Source organism: Lissotriton vulgaris, unplaced genomic scaffold (assembly GCF_964263255.1).
Source record: "Lissotriton vulgaris unplaced genomic scaffold, aLisVul1.2 SCAFFOLD_637, whole genome shotgun sequence".
Taxonomy (NCBI): Eukaryota; Metazoa; Chordata; class Amphibia; order Caudata; family Salamandridae; genus Lissotriton; species Lissotriton vulgaris.
The window spans coordinates 425,220-437,769 of record NW_028245984.1 but is presented as its reverse complement, the minus strand read 5'-3'; the positions used below and the strand labels follow the sequence as shown (position 1 = coordinate 437,769).

General features: G+C 41.1%; 1 protein-coding gene across 1 annotated transcript in view; it reads right to left on the bottom strand.

The window, feature by feature from the left end:
• Positions 1-12,211, bottom strand: part of LOC147666195 (T-complex protein 1 subunit gamma) — a 205,537-nt gene extending 193,326 nt beyond the window's left edge. Inside the window, exon 1 of the mRNA XM_086949220.1 lies at positions 12,084-12,211. Coding sequence (XP_086805346.1) covers positions 12,084-12,114 — 31 coding nt within the window. The 5' untranslated portion in view covers positions 12,115-12,211. The remainder of the gene's footprint in view (positions 1-12,083) is intronic.
• Between the last annotated feature and the right edge of the window lie 339 nt (positions 12,212-12,550).

Here is a 12,550-nt window from a genome sequence, read left to right as displayed (position 1 = left end):
CATTTAAAATTTGTACCAAAGTTTTTTCTATTCAGAATGGGATGGGGCAACGGAAGGGGGAAAAAGCACCTCATGATAAATGAAGAGTTAGATGGGTCAGGTTTCAAGATCACTTTAATATTTTAAATCAGAATTTTAAATAACACTTTTAAAAAAGGGACAACGACACAGTAAGGCAGAAAGCCCCCAGCCCTAAAAGTAGATATTAGCAACGAAAAAGGAAATATCTTATCAAAAAGAATCTTAAGTTCTACTATTTCCATAATTTCAAAAGGAGGACCCAGTAAAGAGCTCAAAACACAAGGAAACTCCTAAAATGGAGAAGAATTTTGTGAAATAGGTCTTGTGATAGAAAATTCCAATCTCATCCAGGGCTCTACAAACTCAGTTAATGATTTGATAGCAAACCACTCAGATTGCAGAGTGGATAATGAAAGAATAAGTTTAAATCATATAAAGAAAAATTGCAAGGTCGAGGAAAAAGCACGTGAAGATCATCAACTATCAAAGGAAATCCTGTATTTGGAATAAGCTATTAAGATACAGGGTCCCCTAGATTTTGGACTAGCGTCAAACAGTTGTACTGGTAGACACTAACAATAACCTTTTAACTTCTAAAACACTGTTTTGAGATGAGAAAATGAGAAGTACCCAAGGAGTCTGCACAGCTGGGATCTTCAAAATGGGGAACAAACATAGCCATGGCTGAAGTGAACCACCAAGATTACTTCTGCCTTCTCCTGAATCTTGGCAAAGACCTTTGGAATTAGAGGAAATGGAGGGTAGTCGGAGTAACCTCCTAGACCACTTCATTGGCCATTGGGAGTGCATCTACTGCCCAGGCTTCCTTCTTGAACACTGCACAAATGTACATCGGGGCACTCTTCCTTTATGCAAAAAGGCCTAGATAAAGAGTCCCTAGAATACAGTTTGTGACACCAATTGGTTAGTCAGTAATCCAATGCTTCTGCTTAACAGATCCGTTTGTGTGCTGTCTTTTCCATTGATGTGACTAGGTAGACTTAAGAGACTGCTTTCTGCGCGTACTCCTAAGAGATTTGCCACAATTCAGAGATGTGGCTTGTGTACTCCCCTAATGGTTGATGTAGGCTATTGTCAAAGTATTGTTTGTCCTGACAAACACTTGTCTGATGAACAATGGACTGGAATTTGTGAAGAACTCTGTTGACTGCAGTTAACCCTCTCCAACTCCACGACTCCTCTTCAATACTATGAACCATTTGACTTGCAAAGAACATTGATTCAAAGTATCCTACAGGTTTGTCAGCCACTTGTTAAGATCAAAAGTTTCTAAGAATGCTGAACTACATTTTGAAATAAGTACTCCATTTTCAACCACCAATTCAGTTGCTCTTTGATCTGGATTGAAAGAGGAACTGCCATCTCCACGGACTGAATTGTTAGAGAACGGAATTAGTGCAGGTGCCACAACAATACGGATATGTAATCTGCCCAAAAGCAGGCTGCCATATATCTTTCGATCTCCAGCTCCTCTGGGAGAAAGTTTCCCTAGATCCGTTCAGAACCGTCCTCCACAATCTTGAGGTCTCTAAAAGGTTGAAGTTGGCACTCAGGTCAATGAGTAGCATTCACAGCCTGTTTATCACAGCTTTTGTCTCCATTAAGAGAAGAGACCACTCGAGGTTGCATGCAGAACCATGCATGCCTAAACCACGCGTGGCTTAACAATGCAAACAGTACCGCGACTACTTCATTACTAGGTTTTCCTTTAGCATGCAAGTTGTTACAATGGCTTGCTTTAGGGAAGTGCTTGCCTTTAGAATAGTACAAATTACTATTACAACTCCAGTTGGTGCATCAGTAAGATGGCGACTTAAAATCAAAGACCAGTCCAACACTGCGTTTCCTAAAGCAAGTCATTGTAACTACTTTTGTGCTAAAGGAACAAATACTAATGTCTCAGTTGTGGTTCTGACTGCGTTTTAAATGCATATCATGGTATAGGAAGTTTCCACTCCCATGAGCATGAACAAACCAGTCATCTAGATGGGGATAAACTGGAGTTCCCTGTAGATGAAGATGAGCAATCACTGGTAATACCACCTTTTTAAAGACTCTAAGTTCGGATTTCAGGCTAAAGGGAGGAACCAGAAACTGTTGGTGGGGAATCTCCCACACAAACCATGGTAAACTTTAATGATTGCTTACTATTAGGGTATACAGATATGTAATCAAGAATGGATATATCAGGATTAAATTAATAATTCACTGAAGTAATGCCATCTTGAATGGGATATTTCGGACAGAATTGTTCAATTCCATCAGATGTGTTACTAGGCTAATTCCTCATGTAACCTTCTGAACCAGAAATACAAAGGAGTAGACTCCTAGACATCTTTCATTCATTGGAAATAGACACAATGCTTCTTTCTGCATTAAGGCTGATATTCCCTCCAGAAGTTGGACTGACTTGGAATGGAAATCAGAACAATCCCTGAAGACTTTGGTAATGACTGGATTTCGATTTGGCACCTACCTATTCCTCACACCCTGTAAATCTCACATGTCAATGTTTATCATTTTCCATTCTTAGAAGAACTGATGTATCCGTCCATCAACCATTGATGACTGGAAATCTCTTCTCACTCAGGTACAGTCATGAATGGTTGTCCTTCCAGACCACATCTCGTTTCTCTTTCTTGAAAGAACTAAATTATTTACCCAGGTTCCTAGAAGACTGGTCATAACTCTTATCTTCTGGAAATTTGTCAAAGGAACATTTAGTTTGACAACCTTAAAGACTAGGTTGGTCCCCACATGAAAGATGACAGATGTTTTCTTTCTTTGTAAATTCAATGTAACTGTTCTTCCAAATCTGAATCAAATGATCTGGAACCCTCAAAAGATACACTTAAAACAGTATGTGCTGAACCAGTTTTTCATTCCTTTAACCAGATTGCGTCTTGGTGGCAAGGATGCTCTGCTGGCCAAGCCAGCTCATCTAATAAGTCAACGCAGAGCTCCATAAAGAGTTTGATTTCAAGATGATAAAGACTAAGCTATCTTTGCCCAGCACAGGAGTTTGACTTAGTAATATGGTCGGTCAAAATCCAACACGGTCAGTTATGCTTCCTTTTCGATAGTTAAATCTAATGGTTCATAGCAATTAAGACACTTACATGCTTAGAATACAAAACTCCAGGAAACATGACGAACGTCATGGTACCAGAGGTCTGGATCAATGACTAAGCAGATGAAAATCAGAAAAAATACAGACCTTAGGTTTGACGGATGCCTCCATGAGGTCCTAATTATTTTATTTTTCTATATTTGCTAATGTTATTCAAACCTTTAGCTGTTTTATATTCAATTATAATAGTCATAGAGACAGCACCAGTTAAATGTAACTATCTGATGTACCTGGCTTTTCACTAGCACTTCTAAATCATACAAACCATCCCCATACTCTTTATCTGGGAGCGTATGTGCAGAGTGAGTTTTCAACAGCGAACGCATCTAAATCGTATCAAAAGTATAACCTTAATCATTTTCTACAAAATGAAACCATGAAACCGGGATGAACATATGTCTACAAGAATGTGCTATTTTGACAAATGCCAGTTACTTTATATTCAAAGCTCATCTGGCTCCAAAATCAAGGAGCACCTTGCACTCATTCACATGCATCAGACACAATAGAATTAACTGAATGCAATATGCCATTTGACGCAACATGCAAAACCATTACAGACTGCTTTCTACTATCCCCAAGCAAGAGAACGATGGCAATTTAGACTACATTAATACACCAGAGACACATGGTACATAAAACCTAATGTCAGGTCCAAACAAGCACTTACAATGCAATTGGTCTCGCAATTACGAGTTTTTGAGCTATTGGCATTGTAAATGGCAATGCCTTTTATAAAAAATTAAAAAGGCATGGTCATTTACAATACCAAAATCAACACCTACTGCACTGCAGAGCACGGTGTCCGTGAAGCGAGCACCATGCTCATTACTAAAGTTAACAAGAAGGGGCCCTGCCTAGCTGCCTCCTGCCACCAAGCACCTTCGATCCGGCAACTCTACTCATTTAAATTAAAGAAAAACAAGATATCTTATTTTGGGCGAGCTGCGGCGGCCCGTCCTGTGGGTGCGTGTGACACATAGTGAAAGTTGCAAAGTTACTAAAAAAACACGTCTTCCATTGCTAAAGCTGGGCTGCCACTAGTAGTCTTTAGATTGATTTACCGAAGAGTTCTCCCGAAGGGCTTATGTGAGCAATACAGTAAGGACACATGTATATGTTCCAGTCCTTATGGGCGGTTACAAATGGAGACATGGAGTTACCAAGGAGGGACTAACAAGCCTTATAATAAATCAGAAGCTCACGTTTATGGATGACAATGACTAAAGCCAATTAAAAATATGGGAGGAGCTTCTAAGCCATACTCCACTACTGCATGCCTCGCAGAGCGAGCAGCGCCTACACGCTGCCGCTAGGCTCAACCTAAAAATAATTTTTCAAAGTGGTTTCGCTCAAACACCAATCAGTGACGTGATTCTCCTTTAACTGTACCCTCTCCATCCCAGACCCCACATGCAAAACCAATTACTGCAACAGTCATCCTGGGTGATGGAACATAGCTACCTTTCAGCTCATCTCTAAATACAAGAACTGTAAATTATTTTTAAGAAATGACGGCATTCCTCGATTGTTCAGAGCAGCCCAAAAGATGTTCTGTCTTACTAAGCAGTGTCTACATAGCTCATCCAGGAGCACTTTTTTTGCTGTATTATTGGACTTTTCACAGAGTAACCCATAATTACAAGTGCAATAATACAATGCAATTATGTGGTCAAATAGGTGAAATACTTACACCTCACATTGGTCACCTTCAGATGTGGTTTAGACTGTGAGCTCAATGGCACCTACCCCTTTTCACATGTTACACCCTCCTGCTCACCCACACAGATTGGTGCCCGTATAGTAACGACACACCACGTGTCGCTCACTTACACAATTGCCAGTAATCCAAACACCTATGCTGCATCTCCTTGCTCACTTCTAATTAAACCATTCATAAATAATTGGCATCATAGATCATCTCAAGAGCTACGTTAAAGGAAATACACCTATTATACCCATTCTCCTAGATCTGGCAGTAGATTTTTAGATTCATCACTCTTACATTTCTCCTCTGAAATACTTTTGTTTACGAAAAAGCTCTCAACTGAATTTATTTTCTCTAAGTTCAGGGCTTCTCAAACCCCTCTCATCTCTTCATAATACCCTCTTGTAGCTCATGCCCCAAGATAGGACACATTTGTTTTCATGTCTACTTCAGAAACGTATCCAACTACTCCCTCTGTTATGACCTGCAAAAACGATGCATTGTGACCAATCTCAAAACCGGAGCCACAATCGGAGAGCAACTTCTAAGCTAGGACCATGCCACATTGCGATGAATCACTAGAAACATAATGAAGATCAACCCAAGCAAGACTTCCATCCGGAATTGTACATCTTTGCCACCCTCACTGCTCCCCATACAACTTGTGAAGCTCAGGTCCCCACCTATGCCATCAACCTCAATGAAGAGCCCCGTTACATAATCTTGGAGCCCAACTTCACCAGTAGACACTGTTCAACTTGGTAGTCAATTCTTAGTTTGATTATATTTGACTAGTTAGGCAAACATACCCCTGTTTGGGAGTCCCATGTAGAGTACAGGCCACTCATCTGAACTATTCAAACTGATTGGGTCACTACTCCAGAATAAATTCTGTGTCATTCTTAAAGTCCCAAATGTAAGCACGTTTCCACTGCATTTACCACTTTCAGACATTTCTCGGGGACTGCATTTTCTCCCTTGGATCTTGAAGCTGGAGGAGTTTGTGCCCATGTTTCTGTACTGCAAATCATGCCCTCCAGGATAGAGGGTATTATACCTACTCAGTGTAAAAATAACAATGTACATATCACCCCAGGGGCAGCCTTTGAATATTTTGTGCTTAATAATAATACAAATAAAAAAAGTTCCTTTTGAGTTAAAATTTGTTGGTACACCTTTACAACTCCCTAGTAATCCGCATTAGGATCTGTAGGACAGTCAAGACCCATGTACTTATTAAACTATGGCTGTGATAATCACTCAAATTGTTGATGCAAATAAATGTACCCTGCTGACGAAATAGACTTATCACTGTTCCACTACTCTAGTACTGGACTGGCGCTAAATGTACAACACACATTATGTCAAATTCACAATGCCATGCCGTAGTTCAAGTGAGCTCCATGTCTCACTTATATACTAATCACAATGTTATCCCATTCTCTTTTCCACAACTACTGCTATAAAACTTACTTATCTTATTTATTTTATGCAATTTGTTGAGCGCACGTTTACCCAAGGGTGTCTTGGCGCTTTGATAGACAAAAATTGAAGGTTGGGCCCGGGAGTCAGATTTAATAATTGAACAACCACGTCTTCAACTGCTTCCTGAAGGATAGTAATGTTGGAGCATTTTTAGATGTTTAGGCATGGTGTTCCATAATTTAGCCGCAGCTACTGCAAAGGATCTATCTCCCCAGGTTGCTTTTTTTAGTTTTAATTATTTCCTGGAGATTAGCATCAGCAGATCTAAGATTGCGTGAAGGTCGATAGGGATGGAGGGCATCTTTAAGAAAAGCTGGTGATTTTTCATGAATGCTCTTTTAGGCAATGCAGAGGGCTTTGAATTTAATGCGTTGTCTGATCGGCAACCAGTGGAGATTACGGATGGTATTAGAAATTGGCTTGAATTTTGGTATACCTGTGAAGAGTCGTGCGGCCGTGTTTTGGACCAGCTGAAGTTTGTTGACTACTTGTTCTTGGGCATTAAGCATGAGTGCATTGCAGTAGTCGACTCGGGACAGTAGTAAGGTAGAAATCAGGGTTTTTATGATATTTAGTGGGAGATAAGGCTGGATTTTTTTAATCATTTTGAGTATGAAAAAAGAGGCTGAAACTATAGAGTTGGCTTGTAAATTAAATGAGAGTTTGTTATCAAAGATAACACCAAGATTTCTGACCTTGGTGACAGGATTGGGCGGGGGGCCAAGATCTTGCGGCCACCATGTAGAGGACCATGCAGGGGTGAGTTTCCCAAACACCATCACCTCGGTTTTATCCGAGTTGAGTTTCAGACAATTTGAGTGCATCCAACTACATATGGCAATCATTCCTTTTTGGAAGTTGTTGGCAACCTCCATTCCATTGTTGTTGATAGCCAGGACAAGCGGTGTATCGTCTGCGTACGATGTAACTGGTAGACGATGGGCTTTGATGATCCTCGCTAAGTCCGTCACATAAATGTTAAAAGGTGTTGTGCTTAGAGAGGATCCCTGGGGGACTCCACAAGGTAGTGTAAAGGAGTCGGAAGAGAATGTGCCCATGGAGACTGATTGCTCTCGGTCTGTCAGGAGAGAAAGAGAGAAAGAGAGAAAGAGAGAATCAGATGATATTCCAGCTTTTCCGACACGGTCGATCAGAATGGAATGATCGACCGTGTCGAAAGCCGCGGACAGGTCGAGTAGTATGAGCACCGCGGCGCCTCCTTCGTCAAGGATCATTCGTATCTCGTCTGAGGCTTTTATTAATGCTGTCTCCGTTCCGTGTTCCCTCCTGAAGCCAAATTGGGAGGCATCTAGACAGTTGTTAGAGTCTATATATTCGGATAGTTGAATGTTCATGATCATCTCAATGATCTTAGAAGGATAGGGAATGCATGCTATTGGTCTGTAACTGGTTACTTTGGAAGGGTCCAAAGTGGTTTTCTTAAGTAGAGGCTTAATAACTGTTTTTTTCCATATGGAAGGATAAATGCAAGATGAAATCATGGCGTTAAAGATGTTAGCGAGAGAAATTGAGATCTTCTCTGGAGCCATTTTAATGATTGAAGGTGGGCAGGGATCATCAGGTGAACCAGAATTGGTAGACATCATTAGTTTGTGGACCATCTCAGACGAAATATGACCAAATGAAAAATTGGGATGATTGGGGATTATGGAAGGGTTGAGGGGAGTGGAATTGCGCGTAGTGTGGGAATCGGTCTGATGTGCATCGTTAGTAAATTTATTAAAGTTGGAGTAGATATCACACACTTTTTCTTGGAAGTAGGTGGAAAGTGCATTGCACATAGATTGGGAGGCTTCCACGGTGGAAGGTTTATCATGGCCAGAGAGATGAGAAACGACCTGAAAAAGTTGTTTAGTTGAATCTTGAGCTGATTCAATTTGTTTATTAAAGAAAATACTTTTCTGACTGATTGATAATTTGTCATTTTTTAATTTTTCTTTATAACAGCTTTTATCGTGGGGGTCGTAATTAGAACGCCACTTGCGTTCCTGGCAACTATACTTTTGGTGTATAATTAGTAACTACCAATTACAAATGTTTCTATTGTTTGCATTCCCTAGGGTTACACTGATGCCAATCACTAAAGCATATGGCTCTCACTTCCCTCAATAATTTATTTATGTCACTTCTCCACTTGCAGATGATGTGCACGTTCTTATCTGTTAACTTTCACGGTCAATCGGCACTAAATCAGAAATTCTAAATTGAACAAACAGCAGTGACCATCACTTTTAAATGGCGAGAAAACTGAGCTTAATAATTTCACCTTTGCTGCCCGTTGACCAAAGCACATTAGTAGCGATCCTGCTAAGCACCTATAAACATAGTCAGAAGCCCACCTCTACATTTAAGTTAGACAGTCTCTGATAACATTCCAGCTCTTACTTCATAAGAAATTAGTTTTAACATGTTTTTTTTAAATTAAGCCACACTATTGGATGGAAATGCAATTCTGCTCAATCTAAGCAAAATCAACCATACACCAACTCTTTACATTCAGAACATTAACAACTAGCAGTCTTTACAGCCAAGCATCATACAATCCCAGAATAGTCCCACAAGGCCTTGAAAAGGCTTCACAACTGACAAAAAAAATAAAAAGATGTTTAGTGTGTCCAATTGAGAGGTAGCATTATCTTCACTGGGGAATATGGAAGAGGCCTGGACATTCCCCTTCCACTCTAGCCAATCACTTTCACCATAGATAGGTTAAAAGTCCCTTCTGCATGCAAGGATGGACGACATACTGGTGGATCTGGGATTATCCTTACGTTTCCCTCCCTTAGGTCCGCCACCATGGGTAGCAAAAATGACAGGCAAAAGTGCCAAGAAAGACACATGGCTGGTGACAGCACAGAGCCGTAAAAGACAAATCCAAAATATCGAGATACGGTGTACAAAATGACAGAAGCTCTCCAAGGATAGGTAAAACATGTTTGAGAGAAAACAGCAGGACTAAAAAGCAGGGATGTGGAATTCCTGTAGCCCGACGCACAGGACATATTGTTTGGGGTCAAGGTCAACAAGTTTTCATGTGTATTTTGGCTGCCAGTTTGCAGTACCACATTATGGATGGGGGGGGAAGGGCACTGTCTGCAGTTAAGGTAATATTTTTGTCCAAAAGTTAATGCTGTTCAAACTTGTATTTATGGTTAATTAATTGAAAGCCTTTATTATTAGTGAGCACTCTAAGTTAATGTGGTAAGCTCTGACTGCACCACTGACAGAGGTTCCAGTATAAAAAGGTGTACACTTTTTCAAAGTTTAGCAATGTGAGACTATGTATAATGCTCCCAGAATCCTCTGATATGATGCAAATATTTGCAGAAGCTTGAAAGCAAGATTAATGATACTTTTGTTTCAAAATAAAATGATTAAAAGAATGAGAGCAGGAAAAAAAATGTTTGCTAAACTACTGTAAAATTCCAGGTACACCATTGCAGCATCATTTAGTAACATATGATGATGCATGCTAATAGTTCCGAAAAATATTCATAATGTGTTTTGTATTTATATAGCGCCTTCTACCCAGAGGTCTCGTAGCGCTGTATTCATACCACTATGGAACCCTTCCTGGCTTTCCTGTGAGATGTCCACTCCTGGGCACCCCCAAGGTGAAGCCAGGCATCCAAGCGCTGCTGGGGCCGTTGTGGAGATTAAGCTAGCTATTGCCCAGAGTCACAGAGTGGGACCCATGATTAGACTAGGGACAGAGGCGAGAATTATCAGGTCCGGGGAGATGGAGTCCAAGAGCCGCCGAGGCGGGAATTGAACCCTGGTCCCGGGCCAGACCTCTGCATCAGGGTCTGCCGCTTTAACCATTGAGCCACACTTCTCCACTGAATGGAAAAATCAGTGTAACCAGTTTCAATGAGATTATGGGAAACAAAAATAAACAAGCATTGGCAAAGCCAGTAGGTCTGAAAATGGTGGTCAGCTTTTTAGTTGTGTCAGTGTTTGGCATGTTTTTTGTAAAACCTTATTGGCATGGGAGCTGCTGGGCCCTCGTCATTATAACAAACATTGGCAAAAGCAAAAATTGTTTTTTGGTCTCAATAAGCACACACTGCCAAAGTAGTTACTGGCACTGAAAAAAAAACTACTTTGTGTGAAGATATACTCCTTCTGAAAGAGCAGAAATCTGCCACTCATAGTGAGGGAGAGAGAGAATTTTAATAAACACAAAAAGGTCACGGTCAACGCCAGACCAAATTAAGGGCCCAATTATTAAAGAAAGTCTCAAAAGTGCACTTGCAGTATATGTCCTTGCATTAAGTGCAGCTATACAGCCTTCGTGAATTACCCAAAAATTTACAGTAGGCCAAGAAATAATAGTCCTAGAAAATATATGTGAACTGCATTGGAGCATGAGCAACTCTGCATGTGTAGATTTGCTCATGCAAAAATCTGAGTGCTTTCAAGTTCACTCTTCCTCCAACCACTTTTTTCCCCAAATTCTGGAAGAAGATTTACGTCTGCCAATGTCAGGAGTAAAATTCCAACATTTCTCGGTATGGGAAAAGATTAGAGAAGGGTTGTTGAAAACCCAGAAAACATGCAAAGGAGTAGGTTTGCACAGACTCGAAAAACATTCTAACCCTGGAACTTTTGCTTACGACTATCTTCAGCCCCAGTATGTGGCAGAACCGTGGCAACATAAGGGGATTGCAAGTATTCAAACACTACTATTGGATGAGCCCTGGCATAATCAGAGAGGCTATATCAGAGCTCTTATATGAGATTGCTGCCATAATTTGTCGCTACACTACATGACACCAATGGGGCAAGTGGATTTTGTAACAAAACAAGTAGATTTAAGAAACAACCTGCCCCATGGACAAGTAGATATTTTATTAAATTCCACACGCACCTGAAAAAGGAAGAGATATTAAAGGCTAAAGATATTTGCTTGTTGGAACGGTACACGACTTTAGGATGGCACTGTCCAATTATAGTGGACCTTAAGTAAATTTTATCACTCATATCTGGGACCATAGACATTCGAACCGCCGTGATAGTGGGGGAATGAACACAGCTGCAGCAGTCAAACAGGATGACTTGAAGAAACGGCTAAACGTTGCCTAATAAAAATGTTCAAACTACTATACACAACGATCTGACTTGCAAATTACCCGACATTTTTATACGGACAGAGTGGATTTTTTTTTAGATGCTTTACAAGGCATAAAAGCACGTATGTTTAACTGAAATGGTAGGAGGCTGGCAAAAGGTAACAATAATACAACTTTTATACTGGGTTACACACACACACACACACATCTGGTAGACTAAGAGCCACACCCCGAGAGATGCATGTCACATCCCTCAACAATGACACATTTGATTCATACCCGACTAATCTGCCAGAGAGTGGCTTACACTGCCTTGGGTCGGTTCTGTGTTGCTCCCATGCTTGCCGATGACAAGGCGGTCAAGCACACTAACAGAGGTGCATGACATTAAAGAAAGAAGAAATACTTCAACCCGGAGCCTCGAGTCCGGGGCTCGATAAAGCTCTTACACCTCCAAGAATAGATTGTGATTAACGAATTAAGTCCCACGCGCAGCCTCCCAAACTAACCCCCATGCAATGCACAGAACTGTGCCGCAATAAAGTGCCGACCACCTCCTGCGCCAGCACTGACAGCGCCATGTGCCCCACCCACTACACGAAACACATAACCCACTCTTACTCACTGAGCACTACAACTGGCCGACCACCCATCATCTTGGCGGCTTGAAAGGACCAAACCCCGAAGAGAACCTTCTGGAGACGGAGAGATGGAAAGAAAGGAACGCTGTTTCACTGAGACACCCTACAGAGCCGTCAGGGGTGGGATTAAATAACCACAGATGAGACTATCCAATCGCTTGTGAGGACTCATAATGTGCCGGGTATTTAGCGAATCAAATACACGAGAGAGCAGATACCCGCCCCTCTATGTGGAGTCACTTCAAGCTCGGTTGCCGTGAAACGCCGTTAATTCTCTTTTAGTCCGCGTGCAGATAGGTGGAGCTGTGCGCATGTTTTCAGGAAAGAGGAAGTCAAGGTTGATTTCGGGGCTTGTAGTCTTCTAAAAAGCAGCTACCCTTCGAGACAGATTTTTGTTTTAAAAATATAGAATTGCATCTTAATTATGCTGAAAAGGACATCAGTATGGGCA